This window comes from Fringilla coelebs (genome assembly GCF_963513975.1).
Source record: "Fringilla coelebs genome assembly, chromosome: 2".
Taxonomy (NCBI): domain Eukaryota; kingdom Metazoa; phylum Chordata; class Aves; order Passeriformes; family Fringillidae; genus Fringilla; species Fringilla coelebs.
This window is the reverse complement of record NC_140029.1, coordinates 10,828,940-10,852,647: the sequence shown is the minus strand read 5'-3', so window position 1 is coordinate 10,852,647 and position 23,708 is coordinate 10,828,940. Positions and strand designations below refer to the sequence as shown.

The 23,708-nt window shown below is 35.5% G+C and overlaps 1 protein-coding gene across 5 annotated transcripts in view; it reads right to left on the bottom strand.

Annotated features, from left to right (window-relative positions):
* DMD (dystrophin) overlaps positions 1-23,708 on the bottom strand; it is a 972,793-nt gene that overhangs the window by 740,890 nt on the left and 208,195 nt on the right. For all 5 annotated transcript variants that reach the window (XM_084201221.1, XM_084201219.1, XM_084201223.1 and 2 more), the window contains exon 7: positions 22,527-22,645. In XM_084201221.1, coding sequence (XP_084057347.1) covers positions 22,527-22,645 — 119 coding nt within the window. The remainder of the gene's footprint in view (positions 1-22,526; positions 22,646-23,708) is intronic.

Below are 23,708 nucleotides of genomic sequence, written 5' to 3'. Positions count from 1 at the left end.
AGGCTCTTCTTCAGGGCATAATTTTTCCAGAGAGCATCTGGGAGCTTGTGTGGCTTAGCTTGTGCCAACCTCTTCCGCAGGCTTGTGCTTCTATCAGTTCCAAAAGAGCAGACAGAGGTTGATTGCTATCAGCTTCCCCTAAACATCTTATCTAGAACTGCTGATCAGGGAGCATCAAGCACCAGCTCAACTGCTTAGAAAGAATTGATACAACCAGGGGGCAGGAGCACAATAAACAGAGGCAGCCAAAAGAATCGCAGCAGTACCCAAAAGACTTCAGAAGATTTTAAGAGTAATAAAAAATAATTAGGGAATGGTAATTTCACTCTTATATGAGCAATCAGAGTATATACTGATGAACACTATGAAACATTTTTGGAAGAGATAACGTATACCTGAGAGTACATTGATAATGCTCCTTACAAACATTAAAATTCATTCATACGTTAGATGGCATCTGGTTTAATTCTGAATAATGCCTTGAGAAGATGAAGCATTACATAAAATCACAGTAGCCTTTAAGAAACAGTTTAATCCACAGGTCTTTAAGAGAAAAAATTAGCCATTCGGTAGGAATGTGCCCCCTGTTGACAGAGTGACTAAATTATTCTTTGTCTGCTTAAAAAGGAAAAAAGCCCAGAAGTTTCTCTCCTAATTTGGTACAAAGACACCTCATAGGACCTTTTGGATTTCACCTCAGACCTGGAGCTGTCCAATTGCACAGAGGCTGAGAGGTCCCACCTAGGTAATTCAAAGGAAATAATCGCTTTTGTGGTGTGTTTTAGCAGGAGCAAGAACCTATTGCCCCGGCTCAGTTTTTCTCTGTAAGAGCTTTTGTTATTTTTACTTTTAATAAACCTTTTTCTGTTTCCAACACTGCCTCAGAAACCATCCTGCTAATTTTATGCCTTTTGGGGTAGCTGGGCTATCTCGTGTGTGGTAGGTTCTCTGAGAGCTCATAAGACCTGGCTCGAGGAGAAACCTGTCACCATCCAGTTTTCTAGTAAGATTTCAGAGGTACCCATACCTATACACATGACAGGAATATGCCTCCTTTAACCCAAGCAATAGGTCCAGTCAAAGATGGGTTCACCAGTAAGTCACTAAATCAAGTTCTTTTATCCAAAGTATACACAGAGCCAGACCATGTTAACATAACATTTTGGTTCAGGCCACACAATCTGTGAATCTACAAAATAACCACAGTGATACAGAACACAAGAATTTCAGCATATTGCCAGCATGCACAAAGCATTTAAATCAATGAAAATAACAAAACATTTATATTATTATTCTGTGCACTATATAGTGATATAGTGGCTAACATTACTGATTATATTCTAACAAGGAATTGCTAAAATACATTTAAGAGGAAAAATAAAGACTGAAAAAGAACACTGATGTGGACAGTTTGTCCCTATGATCCAAGGAATTAAGAGTAAACAAGTCATGCATTGACTTCAAAGTAGATATTAGTAAGCACCTCTTGCAACAGGAAAAGTCAAGAAAATATTCTCTTAATCTACAGTTTTCATTCTGAGTAAGAAGCATTCTGTACATCATTTTTTGGGAAGTAAACTGCCAGGCTGAGAATTTTTCAACCTAGCAAGCAGTTTCACAATAGTTTTATCTTTACCTTAATGAAGGAAGCCAGGGCAGTTTTTGCAATTCCTACCTTTCAAATGTTGCAACTATCCTAACTCTTAGCTTTGAGAATGCACTAGCACATTTATCTCAGTTCATAAAGAGGAGATTGTAAAGTTAAGCCATAATAAAACCAATGCAAAATAAAACCCAAACCAAAACCAGAATAAATATTTATAAACCAGTTAAGCTCTCTGAACCGTTTCACTGTAGAATAATAGAGAGGAGCAGTGCAGGAGAAAGGAAAGAGATTGTTTCAGAGCTGACTGGCTTAAATGCTGTGAAACCTTCCCCATGGCTGCACCACCACTGCCCAGCTGCTGACTGAAATAAGGATAACATAAAATCAGATTATAGCTAGAAAATTATACTTGTGATTCCACTTGTCTAATGGCAAATTAAAACCAGCCATCATTCATTAAGCTACTGATCAAATAAAACAATTTTTTTTTTCAAAAAAGTGGATTTTTCCCTAAAATAAGCATTTCATAAAAGTTACTGGTATGCAAATGAAGTTTTATTTGTTCATCTTGTCTCCAAACATAGCATAGTAATTTTTTTGAGTATCAGACAAAGATTTTATTTCTTCCTTCAGTGCTTCACCATTTTTTCCCAATTCCATTGTGCACTATTTCTACTGTAATTTTGTGTGAGTGACTATGAATGCAATTCTTTCTGTTGCACATTCAATTATTTAAATATAGTGAAGTGCTAACTTACTGTAAACACTTTTGATGGCAGATGCTGATATTTTTAAAAGGCATCTGATGGACCTGTTTCATAATTAGTTATAATGAACAGGAATGTGGAAGAACTGTTCTAAAGAGATTTCAGCACTGCACCTTTCCCATGCTCTATGAAAAGTGGTTATGTTCAATAAATCATCATACTAAGTTCCTGTTTCTTCAAACCCAGCTTCTGATAAGGGGAATGTACTCCTATGGATTTATGCACTAAAGATAATTTGCTGAGTTAAGCAGCCAACAAAATCAGCATTTCACTGAGTTTATATCCTCCTACAGATATATAAGGCATTCTATAAGAATACTATTCACTGTTGAAGTAGTGCTCTCTATCAATTTTACAATACAGAAAATTAAAATAAGATAAATAAACCAGAAGGGCAAAGAGCCTTGTGGAAGAGAGGAAACTCTGCAGTACATTAACTGCTCTGTTAAAACAAGGAGCTTAATTTTTCTTCATTTCCTTGCAATCAACAAGTCTCTTGATAAATAAATAAAACCAATATAGTCCTAAAGAGGTTGATGGCAGCTTTATTAGAAACAAGTTACATCTTGCACTTATAAACAGCCCTCAGACATGGAAATCCACTGACTTTCAAAGCCACTATGCAACACATGGAAAAGGTTCCACACAGACTAAAAGCCTTTTTTGCAAAAAAGCAAACTCCTACTTGAGCATTTCTGCTGCTGTAGTTCAATACGTAAAATGCCTGTTGATATTCAGCAAACTGGAGGCCCTTGGCATAAAAGCCTTGCTGCAATTTCTTCCTTTATTAGGCTCTGCTCAAAAAGCAATTATAGAGTTCTGTGTTATGGCTCTCTAGGCACAAACTGCTCCATGACCCTAAAGAAATTAATCTCTCTTTTAGTTTTATATTCTAATTTTAATCCAAGGAGCCAAGTCTCACATCATGGAGCTGTGTAAAATGCTTATAAAAATTAATAATTTAATTCTTCTATTTTGAATGCAGACTTTTTTTGGTTGCAATAATCACTAAAAAAGTAATAACATAACTGTGAAGTACCATGCCATTGCATATATTACAAAGGTACAAATCAAAATACAATTAAGTCCTAAAATGCTTTGGTTTCTTTTAAATAACACAGTTTAGGACATAAGTAGAGAGATCTTAAAATACATAAAACAATGTTTGACAGCAACCCTAAAAAACTTTACGTTTTAACAAATAGCAGAAAAGTGTTAATTTTTTTTCTTAAGTCATAGCTAAACCAGACTATCACCTTTGCTTTACTATCTCTAAAGGGCTTAGAAAGGAAAGTGTGGAAGAATCTCCCAGGTGGTACAAATAATAGGTAATGAATCTGGAAACCATCCCTATGTGTTTTGACAATGTCTTCTGGGAAAGCCTTCCTTAAGTAAGTCTTATAAGTCTTACATATACACTAGGTTATGTAAAGTAAGCTTCATACAGTTAATGGTTGGCATTTTCCCAAAATATTAACAATGTAACACTAGCATAATTAATCATACTTAAACAACTGGTTAAGCTTTCTTTTTAATTAACTTAGTTTACTTTGTCCAGGGTGTTTTCTAGCATGAAACCAAACAGAGTACATTCCCTTAGCATTACGATTAAGCAGCACGGAATCTGATTATTCTGTTATTACTGTTAAACAAAAAAACAGTGCAAGGAAACATCATCAAGAGTCATATTTACAATTACATGTTGATTTGAAACTGAACAATCAAAACCAATTTTCATGCCGTGCTGTAGGTCAGAATAATGTGTTGGCCACTGAAGCCGAGTGTCTGGTTGCTTCAGTAACAGAAACGTGAGGGTGAATTCTGGCACTTGTCAGCCTATGATAAGTTTCTAACAGACTAATACTTGTCAGGGGAGTGATAGCTGATTATACAGTAAAATTGTACTGGAGAAAGGTGATGAACACACTATGAAGGAAAGATTTAAAAATCACACGAGTCACTATAGCTCATGGCAGAGTAATTCTGCAGTTCCTTGTTTTAATTTATCACAGCAAACTATCCAATACCAATTTTATCCAACATTTCCCAGTGGAATACTTGCAATATAAAAGCATGGCACAAGCAAATGTACGTGAATTTTGATATATCTAGTAGCAAATTAACTACAGTAACCTTGCCACTACTGTCAGTCTGTATTTAACAGGATGGATGCTCTTCCATGCCATGCTCACAGCCCGTACAACTGAGAGAGATGAGTTCCTTCAGGGAGCAGCCTGTACCCATCGATTTTCCACTTACCCTTGACACTTCAGAGCAACCTAGAGTCTCTTCCAAAAAGGGACACCTTTTCATAACACTGAGTGAGCATCTGCCCATCGAGAGCAGGATGCAGTTGGCAGAGTGCTTTGTTTTCTTATGCTCCACACTGCAGTAGCAACAATAATGAAATACAAGATCTGATGAGAGACTACAAGTGTCTGTCTAAGCAGAGGTAACAGAGCCAGAGCCCACTCTTCTCCTCGTGCTGACTGCCAGGAGAGGGACAGCATGAGATGAGCAGATATGACACAACCTCTGAACAGCCATGCACCTGGAGCAGCTTTTATTGCAAAGCTAAAGGACCCAAACTGTAGGAATTAAAACAAAACAACACCTTGGTTTTCAGTGTTGCTTAGCACCTTTAAACAATGTGCAAAGCTCTAGTTATAGAATACCTTCCCTCTTCCTAAAAGGTACAGAGCAACTTAACTCAGGCACTAATGACTATTACCTATATTTAACGCTCACAGAAAGTCATACAGCAGATTAAAGGAATAAGTCGTATAAAAACTTAGAATCCCCTGACAACAACTATATGCTCATGTACTGCTGGTTTACTATATTTATCATTAACATATAAACTAAGATGCACCTCTATTAGTTTCACACTACTATAAAATGCAAATGGAATCAGAATGAAAGTAAATCAATCTTCAAATTAAATTTCTGTCCGCATTTAAGAAATATTTTGAAGAGCCTTATTTAAAGCAATACATTACAGAGTAAATAGCTTGATCATAGATTTCTTGGCAACTTCCATGTAAATATTTCATAATTAAAAGTCAATTTTCAAATCATTTAGACTTTTCAAGAATGCGTATCAAATAATGTTTTCCATTTTAAATGCTAAATGTTGTCCATCCTCTGATACTTATTTCTAAACAACTTTAGGCTACAATTTTCATTCAAAGGATGGCTGACTGGATCAACCACCACTCCACTGTTTTATTAAACCCTGTATCAAGCAGTTTGATTCTGCACAGCTAAACAGTCCATGTTCAGAAAACCAGCAGTTGGATTGCAAGTGGCTCATCTGTGACGAAAATTAAACTTCTCTGAAGTTTGAAACAAATCATCTTGAATTCAGAGCAACATATCAGGCAAATGTGATACAAAGTTGGAGGTATGTAGATATAACTGCCTGTTATAATCCAGAATATTTTTTTTTCACTTCACAGCTATCTCAGTAATGATAGGCTTTAGGTGAAAAAACAAATTGACAGAACTGGACAGACTCCTGGATACAAAAGTTCTCTAGCACTACTGGAGAAATATTAACTGCATTTACCATCTGTGGAAAAATAATAATGCTTGGGTACAGTCCTCACAGGGATTTTTGCAAGGTTTAGGTAATATTTTATTGTGTTTTGTAGATTAAAAATCCAATAAGAGCACAAGTAACCATTCAATTTAGGAAAAGCAGATCCTAAAAAAAAAAAAGAACAAGAAAAAATAATTGCAATACAATTACATAGAAGGAATGAGATTATAAAATAATATACTTAAACCCTATTTTAAATTGCAACTTTTACTAAAAATACTACTGTTTTCCACATTTTTGGTACTTTGGATGTTTGAAAGCACCTTTCCCTAAGTTTTCAGAAGTCAGACCTAGTCCAGGATTTTTCCCAAAGCCTGGAATCCTCAAATTTCTTCTCAACAGAAAAAAAATCATGTTCTTGACATCATATTCTTGACTTTATAGCAAGAACACTCTCTCAATTCCTCCTATATCAGAAAAGTACCTATTGCCTTCAGTGAGGCTGGTAAATCAGTTTTTTTTTTCTGAATAAACCTCAAGAGAAGCCTGGATTTGAAACAACAGTTCTTGGAAAAGGAGAAATTCTACCTGCCAAGCTGTTGTGAGACTCTTGACATCAGACTGTCATGCCATGAATGAGATCTTCCAATCTGCTTGCACCACCTAATACCTCATCTGATCCACTTCACCTTGATAAACATGGACTGATGGCTGTGTTCTCTGCAGGGTGTACACTAGGAGAGAATGAGGTTAGTGCCATTTGAAATGCTGTGTCCTGGTACTTGGAGCTGGATTCGGCTTTTCACTGATGTTAGAATTACCACTGGGAGAAACATTGAGTCTTCCAGCCTTGTAATGGATGACAAACAGAGGATTTCCCCCTGTCTAATTCTTAATCAGCACATGGCAGCATGAAATCTTGTATTAATGAAGTGTAAACCCATTGCCATGGGTTTAATTCCTTAATTCTCAGCATAAGGTGAAGATCTTCCAACATATTAATTGGAGCTTGGGCTCTTTCTAATCCTGGTGATATTCTGTTTAGTTCTATTACATCAATTTAGAATGATTACCTTATATTTTCAGTGGCTCAGGGATAAAGAAAAAAACCGAAATCTACAGAGACTGTTAAAGGTAAGACAGGTGGGGAGAAAAGACAGGCAACAAAAATCAGTCCATCTTTATGTATCTTATAAACTCAATCACAACTTTTTAGAAGCAAACTAAATTTCCCATTTAAGGTAACTAATTACTATCAGACTTCTTTAAAAATATTTCAGCCCTGCCTGCCCCTTCCCCCCACCAAGGGGACAGATTAAAAATACTTGAGAGGGGATAAAACATTAATTACTGAATCTCATTAGGCTAGCAAGCAGAAGAGAGACAAGAGAAAAAGTTCAGAGAAAGAGAGAAATTACTGTAGAAGACTGAGTAGCTAGAGATTACAAAGAACTGCTAAAGAAAAAAAGGAAGTTTAAAGTTTCCTTCCAGCTCATAACTCCTGTCACACAGACAGCACAGTGTCTATTTATCACTTGCTGGATTGAGTTTTAAGAGAAACAATCCAAAAGCAGATCAGGGTTTAATCACAAGGAAGCCAGCAGCATCACCTTGGAAAGAGCTGATGAAGGGGAGCATTGAAGACTTAAATAAAAGTAAGTCAAGAGAGCTGAAGAGCAGTTACCCAAAGTATAATTCAAGGAGCTAATATCATGTCCAAATGGAGAAAACAGAAAGGATAATAAACTCTGGCAGGCTTAGCATAAAAAAGGAAAAACAAAAACAAAACAAGCCAGAAAGACCAGCCCAGGAGGAACAACCAGCAAAACATATGAAAACTACTAATAAATCATCCCTCAAATATCTCCAGAGACAGATCCCTCCTAGAGGCTTTGCAGAAAGAAAGGATCAGCAGAGCAGGAACATGTAAAGACAACAAGGAAATTACAGAGGATCTCAATGACTTATTGAATTTGCATTGAGTACAGCTTCCCACATTGAAATAGTCTGTGACCGGGAGCAGTTACAGGAAACAGGGCACAGTAGGCTAGAATGGGACTCCAGCTCTGAGCAGAAGTGAACAATCACTGCCCTCAAACTGCAGGCCACATTCTCAGTCCTACAGGTGAGTATATTGTTGGACCTGACTGCTGCAAGACCTGCTGACTCGTGTTCAGACAGGAGCCATCTGCAGACTCGCTGCAGTGCAGTTCCTCCCATCACCCAGGTAATGACCTTAAGACACTACAACATTATCAGCCCCCCACCTCCGCCCCTGAGGATCACAGCTACACCAGCACCTGCTGGATTTTGCACCACAGATCATAACCTTTTTAAACCAGCAATCTAGCCAGTTTTCTACCCATATCTCACTGCTTTGGCTTTAAGGATCCTATGAAAGGTCTTGCTAGCATCAAGGTAAGAAATATTCATTGACTACCTCTTATCCCCAGCACTATCTATCTGATCAGAGGAGACCGTCCAGCATAGGATTCCAATGACTTTTTGCTTCTCCATGCATCTGGAGAGTTTCTGGGAGAGCTGGCTCCATAGTCTTCCTGATGACAGATAGAGAGGACTGTAAATTCCTGGATTGAGTTCCATCTCCTTTCTGAAAAGAGTTGTGACATTTTACATTTTTCCCATCATAGGGAGCTATTCCCAAACATCATCAAGTTTTGAAGATCATTGTGACCAGCATCCCCCTCTGAGTGTGTCACCTCCCACAGCTAGAGGACTGCTCTAGGAGGATCACCAAACAATGAGGGATACAGGACTGGTGACCCCCAACACCCACTGAAAGGATGCAAAGACTGAAGACAGTATTTCACTAAACTGGGGGAGAACTTTCCACAGGTATCTCCTACAGGCTCTTTTTGTCTGTGTGCATGCAAGTGTGCATATGCTGTACCAAACCTACTAGGAATGCTGCTCTCCTGGATAGTTATGCACTACTTCAGGTTTGTAAGTTAGGTTGCAGGTCACTGCTGTGCTGTAGTAAATACTTAACCTATATGAATCCTTCACTGAAATGTTTGACTTAAGTGATCAGTTAAGTTAAATGCCATTAATTTGAAGTGCTGGAAGAGGAAAGGAAATGTGATTAATACTAAATATTTGTAGATCCATAGGAATTCTCCTTGGAAAAGAATACCCTTCTGTTGCATGAATTTCATGGAGAGATTCAGCTCAGAAAAGATTTTTCTGCTAACAAAATGTTTCTGAAGGCAATCCCGCAAGGTTTTCATTTCAGGATATTATTTTATGGTAAGTAGTAGAACTTTTTATCAGCCATCCACAATTTTATGAAAGTTGCAGCCTCCTAGCATTACTTTTTAAAGAAAAACAATTTTACCTACCAATTTTAAATGGAAAAGATCACTGCCAAAGAATAAAAAAAACCCCAAACATTCACACCTGCTAATTAACTTTTGATGAAAATATTTTTCACCCATGTAACACACTCAGCATCCAGGACTGCTCCATTTACACTGCATCCATTTAAAAATAGAACAGTACCTCTTTGCATTTGGTCACATCATATGCAAGAGAAAGAGAAATGAAAGGTAAGTCAGGCAAGCACTCCCAGTGTTCCTTGCACTATTTGAAAGACTGTTGTTTTCTAAAGTTAAAGGTAAATTGTGCATTCCTAATGCAGAAGAAAAACTTGTCTCAGCTCATTGAACTAAAGCCATAGTTCAATACGGCTTCACCTATACAAATATACAATTCACATAACACTGAAGGTCAAAAGAGATGAGATCAATCTGAATTTCAGAGGTCAAATATACCAAATACTTATTTTTAGCTTCTTATGTAGTAATTCTGAATACTAATGCCAAAGCACTTAAGAACCCACAAAAGATCCACCAGAAATGTTCCTTATGTTTCTCCATTCCTAACATTTAATTCCCAAAACTGTTGCAAGACAAGTGCAGTTCTATAATTTATAGAAAAAATAACCAAAACCACAGAATATTAAGCACAGAAAAGGTATAACATGCATTTATGCATACAATGAAAAATAATAATAGAATAAGCTACAGGCAAAAAATAGTGCTATAGGTAGCACATGTAAGCTGGAAATGGCATGATGGAATTCTGCTATGCTAACCTGGATATTTCCTATGTAAAAACTATTTATGACTAAGTAGAATTCAAGGCATTTTGCTAATATTCTAATCCTGTGTGTTTCCTTTGCACATGATTTCTTCTTAAAAACATATCTTAAATTCTACTTTCCATTTCACAACAGACTCCATTCTTTTAATAAACATGTAAAACCCCCTTGATTAATAAAACACTATCAGTCAGTGACACTGGGAGAGTGACTATGCAATTACTGTAGAGTCCATAGAGCAGAAATTCATTTGAGCTTTTTAAAGTTATTCAGGCGTCCCCAGACTACAACTCATGGAATGCCACTAGTTTGTATGGGAACTTTCTGAAAGTTTGCTCCTGTCAGCAATCACCTTTCACTCTTCACAAGCAGGAATATCTAATATATCGGTTTATAAATATTAATCTTGATACTTGTTTTTCTAAAGGACAATTATCTTCCTAGAAGCAATCTAATGGTGTTTGTAGTCACCCAGGAGAACCAGAGGAATGCAGATCTAACTTACAAAAGTTCGATCAGGAGGCAAACAAAGGCCACACACACCATTCCCTCATCATATTCGATTTAATTCACTTAAATATCTTATGGTCATGCTGACACTTAAAAAGTAAACATCTTCAGAGTTTTACAAAACTGAAGTATAAATGTGTTTCTGACTCCTGGTTTTATATTTCCTGACCTTAGGAGGCCACTGTCAATTACAAATAGCCCAGGCACTGGCAGCCATCACACTTGTAAGACAACTTCTTTTAGGGATGGGGAACACAAGATTGTTTTGTCTTTTAGAGGCCAAATAAATCCTGAATTATTTCCTGAACAACAAATTTCAAAGTCAAAAAAAGAAGAGTCTATGATGGAGCACTAACCAACATACATTTTGATTTGGATTACACTTGTCTTTAGTTACATTTACTATGTTTGAGGGTTGTGGTTTGACATGGCTGGCAAACGAGCCCTATCCATAAACAGGTTCACTCCCCATGGGACAGGGGAGAAAGCTCACAGCACAAGAGTGAGAAAACCTATGTGTTAAAATAGACAATGAAATCACTCACCAGTTGCAGTCAAAACAGACTCAGTTCAGGGCACTTGAGTTCATTTATTGTTGAATAACAAAAGCTAAACTTAAATATTTACTGAATTATTAACAAACAAAATATTACATGTAAATATTTAGGGAAAAACAACTTTCTCTTCAGAAGACCTTTGCCAGGTCCAACTTCACTTTCAGGCTCACTTCACTTTTAACACCTTGGTTTAGCTCCTCACTGTTCCTCTTTTTCCCTTTTTCATTCCAGTCCCCTCTCCTCACTCTTTGTTGCCACAAGTTCCACCCAATCCCTTCAGCAAGGCAAAGACATATGGTGTCAGCGCTTCATGATTTCTCAGTTCAGGTAAATTAAAATACAAGCAGAAACTCTGAATAGAAGCTGCTCTTTTTTAAAAAAGAGTAAATTTAAACTTCAGATTTATTTTATGTGAGTCCTGAAACTGCCAAACAAATGCAATAATTTTTATGAGAATTAAGCTGGCAGCAGATTTTTTTTAGGTTTCTCTATTATACAGAACCTCTACTACAAAGGGCATCTTAGCCCCAAAAATGTTCTTTCTACACTCATTTGTGTAGGTAAAGTTGTAAGTTTAGCTTTTCTGTCACTTTCAAGACTTTCCCAAAAAATTAGGATGCTTCATCACTTAAACAAAATGTAATTGGCGTCTAAACAATCCAAGAACTGCCTCACTTATTTTCTACACTATCCTTCATGGAGATGTTTCTTCTAATTAGGACAACTTCCTTTAAAGGTACAGTAATACCTTTAAACAGCATAATTTAAAGAAGTATTCAGAATGTGTCTTGACTGTGTTTGTTCCCTGCACACACTGATCATTGAAAGGTGTTCAATTTTCCTGTTGTGTTTTGCTTTTTTTTTCTTCTCCAGCACTTAATGCAATTTTCAGTCCCATATTTTCCAGAACTGAGCCATTGCTGCTTGCAAAATTTTTAATCCCCTGACTGCTTTTGAGCATCTGTGTCCAAGAACGTACTCTGAGTACACTCTAACTACATGCGTGCACTTACACGTGAAATCTGACCATGGACAACACAAAGGACCCGTGGTGATTTCTGAATGGAAAAATTAAGAAAAAGGGCAGCAAATTACAGTTTGCAGTAGCCTTAGCTGTCTTGCCTTGAGCACAAGCAATGCTTTACAGCCATGTAGGAAGGCAGATCACAGATTGCTATTTGTCCATTGCAGCTCTGGAGTCACGTTGTGTGAAATCAGGAAGGGTGTCCCAGCAAAACAACATTATAATAATTAGGGATATCAATTACTCTCATTTAAATTGTGTAAGTATTATACCGGTAAGTAATGGAGAAATTTGATTATTTTTTAGACATCATTTGACAGTGATTCTTGGAAAAGGCATTCAGCAAATACACAAGAGCCAAAGCGATTTTTCATCATGTTCAGAGCAGCATGCAGGCTTGGCATAAAAAAAATACCAAGAACCACTTCACATGGCCATAATGTACACAAATTCAATATGATTGATAATATTCTATTTTGGGCATTGATTCAACTATTTTTATTAAATTCACCGTAATATTTAAGTGATTTTGAAAAAGACATCTTTGGTTCCAATGCTGGAGTCTTAATCATGTCAAAATATTAGAAATATTAAATATTCATAAATTCTTTGAAAATTTTTGAAAGTTTCCTAGTTATTTAGGGAAAGCTATGTAGACATAGCATAGGACAGTCAAGCACATTTCCAGAGTGTAAACAAGTGCTATTTTCAGGAAGAGGAAAAATGGCCAGAAAACATAGCAGAGAGAAATTACCCTTGCCCATTACCAATGCCCACAAGCTTTATTCCCTTGCTGCTTGGTGATTAACAGGCAGTTTCAAGAGCATCAGTCCTTTTGCTCCAAAGTCATTTAGTTTCAAGCAGTACAAGTGATTCACAGTATTTTCTCTCTGCTTATCACTGTATGCCTTTAAAACATACAGTGGGTTACTAAAAAGCCACTTGAATTAGCTCTTTAAGCCCTCCCTCCACTCACATTCAGAGCATTGCTTTAGTTATGGCTTACACAGATTCCCCCTATTTCAGGCTGATTTTTATGGAGTGATTTAAGCTGTTTGGCAGAGTAATCCCTACAGAACACATCTCAAAAGTATTGTTCACACAAGATATAATACACTTTACTGATGCAAACCTCATTAATTCAAAGCATTTTTTTCCCCTATACTGATACTCTTGCGCTAAATAATGTATCAATAAATTTTATGATAAGTGGAGGAACCAGACCTAGCAAAAGATAATCTACAACCTGCTATGCAAAAGAAAAATCTCCCGACAAATTACAAGTAAATTATAAAGAAAATGGAATGCAGCCTCTTTGAAAGTAATTCCATAACCACTCTAACAAAACATGTCACTCTCTTGGTTGGATTACAGATGGAAATTGTGGCAGAAATTATCCAGTATTCATTTTATAAAACAGTTACTTCCTGTATCTACCAAAAATTATGTTCTAATGTTCTAATATTTATGTCCAGATTCTCTTGTGACATTCATTTTCTCCTGTTTCTTTACACCAAACTTCCAGAAGCAACTGCCATGAAACCCACTGCTCATTACGAAACCAGTTTAAAAACTAATAGATGGAAATGGGGAAAAAAAATAGAGAACAGACAAAGTGTCATTCCCTAGTGTCTTGCTCCTTTAGTTTTAACTTTCTTTTTTTGTAAGTGTCCCATCAGTGATTGCCATTTGCCATTCAAACTTTACATAAATCATGTTTCAACTTCAATATCTACAGCTGAATCAAGATTGTTCAAGCTATATTGTTTCAATGAAGCCACTGAAAATCACCTACAACACCTAGTGTTTTACAGTAATCTAGAAACAGTTTTTCCCTTATTTGCAAAGCAGATAATTCCCAGAAACACCAAAACCTGAATAACCCCACCATCCCCTATGAAGATTATGATAATACAGTTTCTTTCTCTTTTAACAGTGAATGTCAAAGCTAACTATATTTTAAAAAGAACTGAGAAAAAGTAAGTAAATATCTGTTTCAAGTTTCTGTAGTCCTGCTCTCCATACACTTTCATTTTAATATATTAAGAATGCAAAAACTGCCTGAGGGTAGGTGATTCTTTTTTTCTATTTCCAGAGTCAATCATTTCAAGCATTACTTTGTGTTCTCTTTGAAACCAGTAGAAAATAATACTCACTATACAGAAAAGAGAAAATTCTTCTCTCAATTTTTTTTCTAATCAGATTTCTGTACAGGAAAGCCATTACAGTGCCCAGAATGTCTTGTCTGCAGGATTAACACAGACACACCGAGATAAGGAAATTAATTTAGCCTTTAGATATGTTGCCTTGTTATGGAAGAATGTCAGCTGAAGATGAAAATCATTACAGAGAACATTATCTCTCTTAGAGTCTTTATAATAAATTTTATCTCAAGAACAGTAATGCTAAAGGTTAGAATTTATCTCACAAAGTTGGATGTATGCACACAAACTAGTTTAGACTTGCTCAGAGTCAGAGCCAAAAAATTAACCTTAGAAACCCAAAAATTGGGATCTTCTGTGACTGTAGATCCTAAGAAGCCAGCTCAGTGATCAAATTCTGACCTAGAAAGTAAATTTCAATGACATTAATTCAAAATCCCAAATTGTCATAGGCATTTCTTTCTTTCATTTCTTTTCTAAGGGCTTCAATACAAAGTTGTTTATTCCACCACCTGGTGGATAAACATGTTTCAAATGACCTTCAGATAACAAGAGCCAGAAGGAGAAAGTCCAGCATTTCCACTTGGGGTACATGACTAACATCCCATATTAGAGGGGGTCAGTGGGAGTAGCAAAGCAAGTATAAATCATTAATGCTTACTATCACCTATTCTATTTCAAATCAAAGATTTTAATCAAATGGCCTCAATTAACATGTTTCAATTCTAGCAGGTAAATACCTTAATCATCCTTCCATTTGTGACCCAAATAAAACTACAAAAGTCTTAAGATACTTGCAGGAGTTCTTCCCTTTAATTAGTAATCCCTTTAGCATATCTTCAAATCACTACCAGACAAATGAGAGTATCTTCACAGTGGAATTTGAGCTATGGGATTTCCAAATTCAGCAAATTCTTTACCTTAAAAAAACAACAAAAATAATTTGAAGAATATTGTATGGAAGATGGCTTATTAATTTTAACCAAAGTTCTCCTCTAGATTTTTTTAGAGAATTAATCTCCAAGTGTCAATCTCCCATATTCCACAACTCTTTAAATTAACCATCTCTATTTTCAAAAAAACCTCTTTTTAAAAAAAAATTATAGATATATTTGTACACATATTACAGGGCTGAATGTATTGATTGTGGAAAATTTTTTGTAGTAATGGTATTTTAAGATCAAAGCATTCTAATTTGATCTGGGCCTATTCTTAGTTTGAAGAACCCCTTACAATAACTAGACTAAAGTGTCTTCTGACATAAAGTTCTCACTTCAACTGAAGTTCATTTAAAATCTAATGCAGAAATTTTGTTATCTAGGAAAATACAATGTTTTTACATACTTTTTAAATTATCATAAGACAAAATATCCAATAAAGATGCATGAATTGCTATGTACCATAAGAAACTAATCAGACTATATGCTGAACATTTACCTAAATAATCTTTCTTCTTCCTTTGTGCTTTTAAGACAGGCAAAACTCATTTCATTCTCTGTGTTGATGCATCAGACAAAATAATGCTGTTATAACTGATCTCTTCTCAGTTGTCTTCCATCAGTGATTATTTTGAGCTATTACGTACACAGGTCCAAAGGGCTTCATTCATCAAATTACAGAGTTTAAAAAAACATGCTTAATTCTAGCAATTCTAGCCTAAAGCACAGACTGTGGACATATCAAGTCCCAGCATAAAACACACATGAGAAATTTGGCAAAGAAAAAACATTAGATTGAACCTTGGTTTGTATTTGAATCTTAATATTTTAACATTCCTACAGAACAGATTTATCTAGGGAAAAAAAAAAGCTAAACCACAGTATTACTAGTGACAGACAGAAAACTACACACATTGTGATGTAGTGGCAAAGAAATCTATGTGATTGTCAGAGTAGACCAACAACTACAATTTGGCAGTCTCCTGAGGTACTTTAATTATAGAATATTTACACAGGAAAATTATTTTATTTTACTGGGTTCTTTATAGCAACAAACCAAACAAACCACCACAATAAAACAAAAGAAGCAAAAAATGAAACAGCTCTTTCAAAAAAAAAAAGTAAAAAAGGTAGAAACTTGTAAATTCACAGATGCCTGAAAGTCCATGCAGCAAGGGAGAAATTATCTGCTTAAGCAAGACCAGGGGGCAACTTATAGAAGCAGTATTTTGATGTAAAGAAAAATATTTAGAATATTTCTCTTTTTGATGTGTCTCTATGCTTGGGAGTGCAAGGCAGTAGTGTGTTAAATTTGCTTTTGAGAAGCAAAAATTGTCAAAAAATAGGGTCACAGTGCAAAGACCCCTGCGTTCTTTGCAGTATCTGCAACACCCAATCTGCTTCTTCTCAGCTTGGAAGAAGCTGGAGGGGAGTTCTAGCTAAGAAAGGACAGAGGACATTCCAGTACCTCATCCAAAATTCTCTCAGCATCTCGTGAAGAAAAACAGCCATGGTCAGTGAGGCTTATCAATTTAAATAACATTTTTACAAGCTCAGACACTGTTTTACAGAAACATGCAGAAGTATGTCTGAATTACATCACTTAAAATCCAAGATGAGTATGACAATCATCTGGAAATACAAGGATACCTATTCTCTGTTCATGACCCTGACTTTTATTCTTAAAACCCTTTATTTGTGTCACCACTGTTAGATTCTGCACGTATTTAAACACAGCTCTTGTTTCTATGCATTTATACTTAGCTAACATTGCAGAACTAATACAATAGCAGCTGCAATGCCAGGTTACTACAGAGGTCTTCATAATTCCAAGTTTAGTACTTCAAATTATATTATAAGCTGCACACCCTTCATAGTAGAAAGTCTTACAATTTCTTTTGTAGCATATGTGCCCTGCTCCAAAGTAAATCACACCTATTTTAGATTTTCCCTCCAATAAGAGGAAGGGCCTATTTTGTACTTGAGTCTCTTATTGCAGAACCCTTCAAGCCATTTATTTCCATGGAAATCTGTAAAAGTTACTGATTGTTGAGTTATCTCTTGTAAACTCAATTGCTCACAGGTCAAAGAAACAATAATAAATCTACTCACAAATATGAAAGATAAAGTGGAGTTAGATGGTGCCTAGTGAATTTACTACTTTTGTTGACTATTTCTATTTGCTTAAAGAAAAAGCAGAACTTTCACCTTAACAGCAGGTAAAGAAGAAATGCAGTTTAATCTTGAGGGTAAATATTTGTCAAAAGAAAGTGCAGAGCAAAATATTAAAACAATAATATAGATCAAACCAGTAAACATTTGGAAAATGTATCTATTACAAGCTAATTCAAATAAAAGTTCACCCTTTTCACTGGTAGTTTTGAAGGTATTTCCACAGACCTCCTCTCATCTTGCAGCTCATATCTGTGCTACAAACTAAAGACAAAGCTCCTGATTTGACTTGATGGTGTGTCCAGAACCAGGACTGAAATTTGTGCTGACAAACAGTAAAGCAGTAGTTAAAGGGTTGTGATGTTAATGCTGCACTTTTAAATGTGAATCCTGTAGAGTTTCCTCTTATTTAACCAAAACCATTCCTGGCTTTGAGAACCAAAAGGAGTCTTAAGAAAACAATGCTTTAAATTTTATTTTCTAATCATTGTATTGATTTTTGTGCAAATTAAATAATGATTTTTAGGCTTGAGAGAACATCTTTTTAAACTATTTTCAAAAGCATGATATCAAATACAGTTCTTATGACTTGTATGTCTCCTGCATTTAAAAAAAAACATAAATATGCCCCCTACCTTGACACTTTACTGGGCAAAATATTGCTAAATTTTAGGGCACAATAGAAAAAAAAACCCAAACTTCTCATAATCCCTTGGAATAAGACATATCAGCAAGGCTATTAAAATTAACTAAAAACCAGTAATACGACTGTGTAGAACTACTGAGTAAAAACACTGTTGAAAACATCATGAACTACGGTGCTGAGAGGTTTTTTCCCCTCTTCTTTGTGCTCCAGTATGGTAGAATTCATCACTGTTGTAATACAGAAGTATAGGAAGCTAAGATCAAACAAAAAATTTATCAAATGAAAAACTGTCTAAGTCTCATTAACACTTAATAATGGTGCAAAAAACTCATGTCATCAGTGTAAATTAAGGAAAAAATGGAAAATATGACTGGGATGGATTAAATGAGTTTTTTTAATCAGGCTACACAAAATATAAGAAACTGGATAATTACCTAAGAAGGACAGCAGAAATTATATAACTTCATAACTTTTTTATTATCGGGCTAGCACAAACCAGCACAAGGCCCAGAAAAGTAACAGCAGGGAAAAGTTCATTAAACCAAGAATCAGATGTTCACTGCTAGAAGGAAGCACACAAACACTTCTTATGCTACCACACTTGCACTCAGTTGTTGTAAGGGGGAAGAGGACAGCTCAGATCTGTTCCCAGATGCAGTTTCTGAGAGATCACTCCCTACTTTTCCTCAAAAGATCCTGCTGCTCCAATGTGGCAAGAGTATTTTATGCCAAAGTAAAATATAAATGCCATTATACAGCCAGTAACATGTAACTGTTATGTGCTGCCAACCACAACACATGTAGCTGTTTGCTTGTCCTATTCCTTGCCTGGTTAAAATTTCTACAGATTTTCCAGGAAAAGTGAATATGCAACAAGGAACATAATAGCCTTTAGTATATTTTCTGAAGTTTGTTTGTGAAGACTGGAAGCATGTTCCTCCATAAATTCAGTATAAATAAAAAGTTTACAAAGAACCATTTAACTACTTATGTACTACAAATGTAAGCCCAGGTTGTTAAACATTCTTAAAAGATGGAGAGTGATCTTAACAGCTTGATCAATCATTTCAGCTTTAACACATACAAATTGAAGTTACAGATATCTTTATAATTTAGTTAAGTCTTTTGCCAAAATTGTCTTAAGTCAGTTCATACCAGCAAAGATGGCAAATACCTTTGCCATCAATTGATGCTGAGACATAACAATAGCTTAAAATAATGAGTGTGAAACATAGGGAGTTAATAATTTAGAAGAGTATTCAGAGATTTTGTTATTTATACCTAAAGTATTCTAAATTCAAGACAACAAGGAAAAACAACCTGGACTACTTACACTGAAAACAATCAGCCAAAATCTTTTCTAAAGCAGGAAAGTCAAATTTACATCCAGAAAACCACAGTTATTAGAAAGGAGTGAAAAATCAGTCAGAACTTTTCCTTAGTTGTATCAAAACTAGTGGTTTTATTTTTAATTAAAAAAAAAAAAAGGAGAAAAGAAAATAGCATTTAAAAAATACACACAGCTATGGTATAAGTTTGCCATGTACTAGCTTTGCCATTCAAATCTGACCAGAAATCATCATACAAACAATCTGGTTTGGGCAAATAATATTTGGCAACAAATACTAGTTTGGAGCAAGCAGAGAGAAATATTTATTGTTTGAAAGGATCACAGAGAGCATTGTTGAGATTTAAAATATCTTATCTGCATAATCACAAATGCCTTACGACAGGAGGTCATTAGCAATTACATTGGGATACTTTGGCCTAAAAAATTTGATTTGCAAACACATTTTTTCTTTTGAATCTTGCCCCTAATATATAGGTCTTTAACAACTTTCTTCTAAATAAAACCTTCTAATATCTACCAATTTCCTCTTCCTGATCTCATCATCTTTCACACTCTACAGTATGAAAGAGAGTAATGAACATTTAGATAGACATTTAAACCTACTTACATTTCACTCATTGACAGGATCCAATCAAAAAGACCACAATTTTTTTGAGTTGGAAGGGACTCAAAAAGATCACTGAGCCCAATTATCTGCTCCTTGCAGAACTTCCTAAACTCTGATAAAAAAAAGCATTCCGAGTAGCCAGTATAAGTAAGGGTAATAGCAGAAATAATCATCTCTGCATGAATCCAAAACCAATCCAGATACAAAAGCTTTAACTTACACAACATAGTTTATGTCTAGGTATTTCTTGTAAAAGCTATCTCCACCACTTTGATGGATGAAATGGAGATCAAATTCTGAAAATTTTTTTAAAGGCTGCTCATGGGACAGACTTAAAATATCAACAACCTTAATAATACACTGACTGTTTCTCATGGGACAGACTTTAAATATCAGCAACCTCAGAAACAAACAAACTTCATATATAACCTAGAAAACCTGTCTGGCTGAGTGTCAATATTTACTTTTCAAAACCTAATTGCTAAGATTGACTCCCCAGACATCTGTTTCAACATGTATCAATCATCAGTAATTTCAGAAAACAAATAACCCCAAACCTTTTCTGACTACTGAACTGGCGGAAGAAAATTAGGATTTTACTGAATAGTGGCTTCCTTTCTACTTTCTACTTCCTTTCAAAATTGAGGCAACAGACAATTAATGAACAAAACTAAATTTCAAAGTGTTCACAAATTACACATGTGCTGTTTTGACAGGTATTAAATGACATGAAATCAATGTTTCACCACTGCATACTCCCTTTTACTGTAGAACATTAGCACTTTGCAGCCAGAGAAGAGACCGTTGTTACACAATATGGTGTTAGGAGATACCTGAGTGCCTAACTAGGAGGCTTGATAAATACACAATGTAAAATTACAGAAAGAATATTCTAAAACCTTTAAACCAGACTTCTCCTTTGAACACATAACAGAAATTCTGGGTTTCAATCTAGAAATAAATTTACTATCACAAACAAAACAGTTATAGTTGCTCACATTCATGCTTTCAAATAGGTACAAATCATACTTTTCCTTTGGAAATGTTTACAGAGGGGAAAAAAGAAATAGGTGGCTAGCACTGTAAATTACAACACTGAATAGCAAATAATTACAGCAGACATTTGGAAAACCACCAATGTTTGAGAGTTTTTCAGTTGTTGGCTAAACAACTGCAAGCATCTTTGCCAAAACCAGAATAAAACGTCTAATCACAAGTGACTCTTGCATAGAGAAAATAACTTATTCACTAATCTATTTTAAGAAGAAAGTTTAACCAATTATAGAAAACACTGTGACTGCATCGATTCAGTTCCACAACTCAGTTTTCAATTCCAATCTCATTCAGAGTTTACAAGCTCAATCCCACGCTTTAGCAAATAGAAAACCTCTTTTTCCTACAGTGGTTCGCCAAAACTGAGTTCTAGAAATTAAAGCGTATACTAGGCAAGAAATTCTGTGCCATTCAACTACATTTATTTTCAACATTTTTCCTAGGGAAATACATGGGTTACAAGGTTATTAGTCAACAATTGAGACATGTCCAACCATATTTAAACATTAAAAGACTCAATTCTATCTTTAAATTAATTTTTGCATTTTGTTAAATACTATCTCTTCCCATGAAAAGCTCACCATGAATGAGTCATTGAGAACAGCAAAAACATATAGAAAAGTTCATTTATAAGTGGCTTAATAGGAAATTTCATGAAAATACAGTAAAGATATCATTATATGGGAAAAAAGTGACAAACACCAAACACCTAACTACGTGGATACAGTGTATGTTTGTGTACATATATATATATATATATATACAAAACACAATAGCTGTTCCAATGGCCTTGGAACAAATAATGTTTTAGGAATATCTTCTGAGGGAAAATAGCTAGTCTGTCAGCAAAGCAGAAACTATGTCAGAGAATTTATAGAAATGTACGAAATTCAAGTGAACGTGTGAGAAACAAGGAACCCTTCAAACATGACTGCTAAAGGATGTATAAAAGATAGTCAAGGTAAAATAGATAATCCTATTACAGCTAAGATAAAATGACAGTTATAGGAGACATGTCATCCTAATAAAATTGCACTATACAGAGAAATATAAGTCATCTTTAAAGATATGAGTATCTAGAGTTTGAATACATGTTTTAGATATACATTAAAAGGTAATTTGAACTCAAGATCTTTTCAGAAGATATAAAAGCTGCAGATGCTCTAAATCTTCAAAACAGAAATCAACAGCTTTCTAAGATCCAGTTCAGTGCATGCACATTAAAACCCTGGTCCTAAAGCTAAAGAAAATTGCTTTAGAGCATGTTCATATAGGCAGCTTTACGCTATTTCAAGAGAGCACAAAGATAGCACTAAAAGTAAAGGATTTTGCTTCAATTTATAATTTATCTTTCAAAATGTTAAATTCTTGTGCCAAAATACCCCATTCTAGTTAATTTATCATCAAATGCATGGCAAAACTGTTTTTCTATTTAAAGAAAATAAACGCCAAAGAACATAATTTCCACTAACCTTCAGGATCAAGGAGTTTCTCTATTCCCAGGTGCTGCCTGGCTATGGTGAATGCATGGTCTAATCGTTGTACAGGTGACTGCTGAGAAGCAACAGCATTCCAGTCAAATAGGTCTGGTCTAAAGCAAAAAAAAAAAAAAAAGAAGAATAAATTTATTATTTTTTAGTCCTACATTTACTCATGTATTTCTAAAGCTAAGCATCAGCATCAACCTTTTTTTTTCTCATAACGAAAGGTTGTGTTAATTGGCCCTGGGACTATTGAAGCTCAGTTTCTAATGGGCTTGCATTCTGTTCTCATCCATGTCCACCACAATGACGTTGTCCGTATTTATTATTCTTCACCACAACCCAACAACCCATAACCTATAACATCCCTGAACTGCTGCTGCTCCTCCCACAGCACTGGGCTCCTGTCACTGCCCACAATGCCCACAGCACACTGGCTCCTTCATTCCAGTCCCAAATAGTGCTTAGGTGGGAAAGATAGGTGCAGTGGTGACGCAGTTGGGACTGGAATGTGGCAGGACAAGCAGGACAGAACTGCTGAGGCCATCTGGTGGCCTTCCTCCTCTCCTCAGATGCTAGTTTTTCACTTCAATTCATATTTCTAAGAGTGCAATTGCTTCTGAGATTACCAGCCAACTGTTACAGCAGATTAAAATCAGTAAACAGGTTTAAAAAAGTCATAGAATCGTAGAAACATTTAGATTGCGAAACACCTGCAAGAACATAGAGTTCAACTCTTACCCTATCACTGCCAAGTCACAATTTATATGTTCTTACAGCAAAAGACAGAATGACCAAAACTGAATTATAGCTCAGATGCAGTCTGGGACCTTGTATTAGCAGCTGCACTATTTGCAGTGTAAATAATGTTAGTACAGCACAATCTCTGGCTTTTCATCCAAGAGTTATCCATTAGGAAATCAGAATTTGTTGTCAGGCACTCTGGAGAAATAAAGTTTAATCAAATACCCTGTGACTACTGTGCAAGTAATATGAAGAAAAACAACCATACTATTTGTGATTTCAATACAGAGTTCTAAATCAGGGGACATTTAAATGTATCATTTCAACTACTGATAAATCAAGCACAATATTCACACAATTTAAATTCTGCAATTAATGAAATATTTACTCACATTTACATTAATTTTAGTAGTTAATTTTAAATATTAT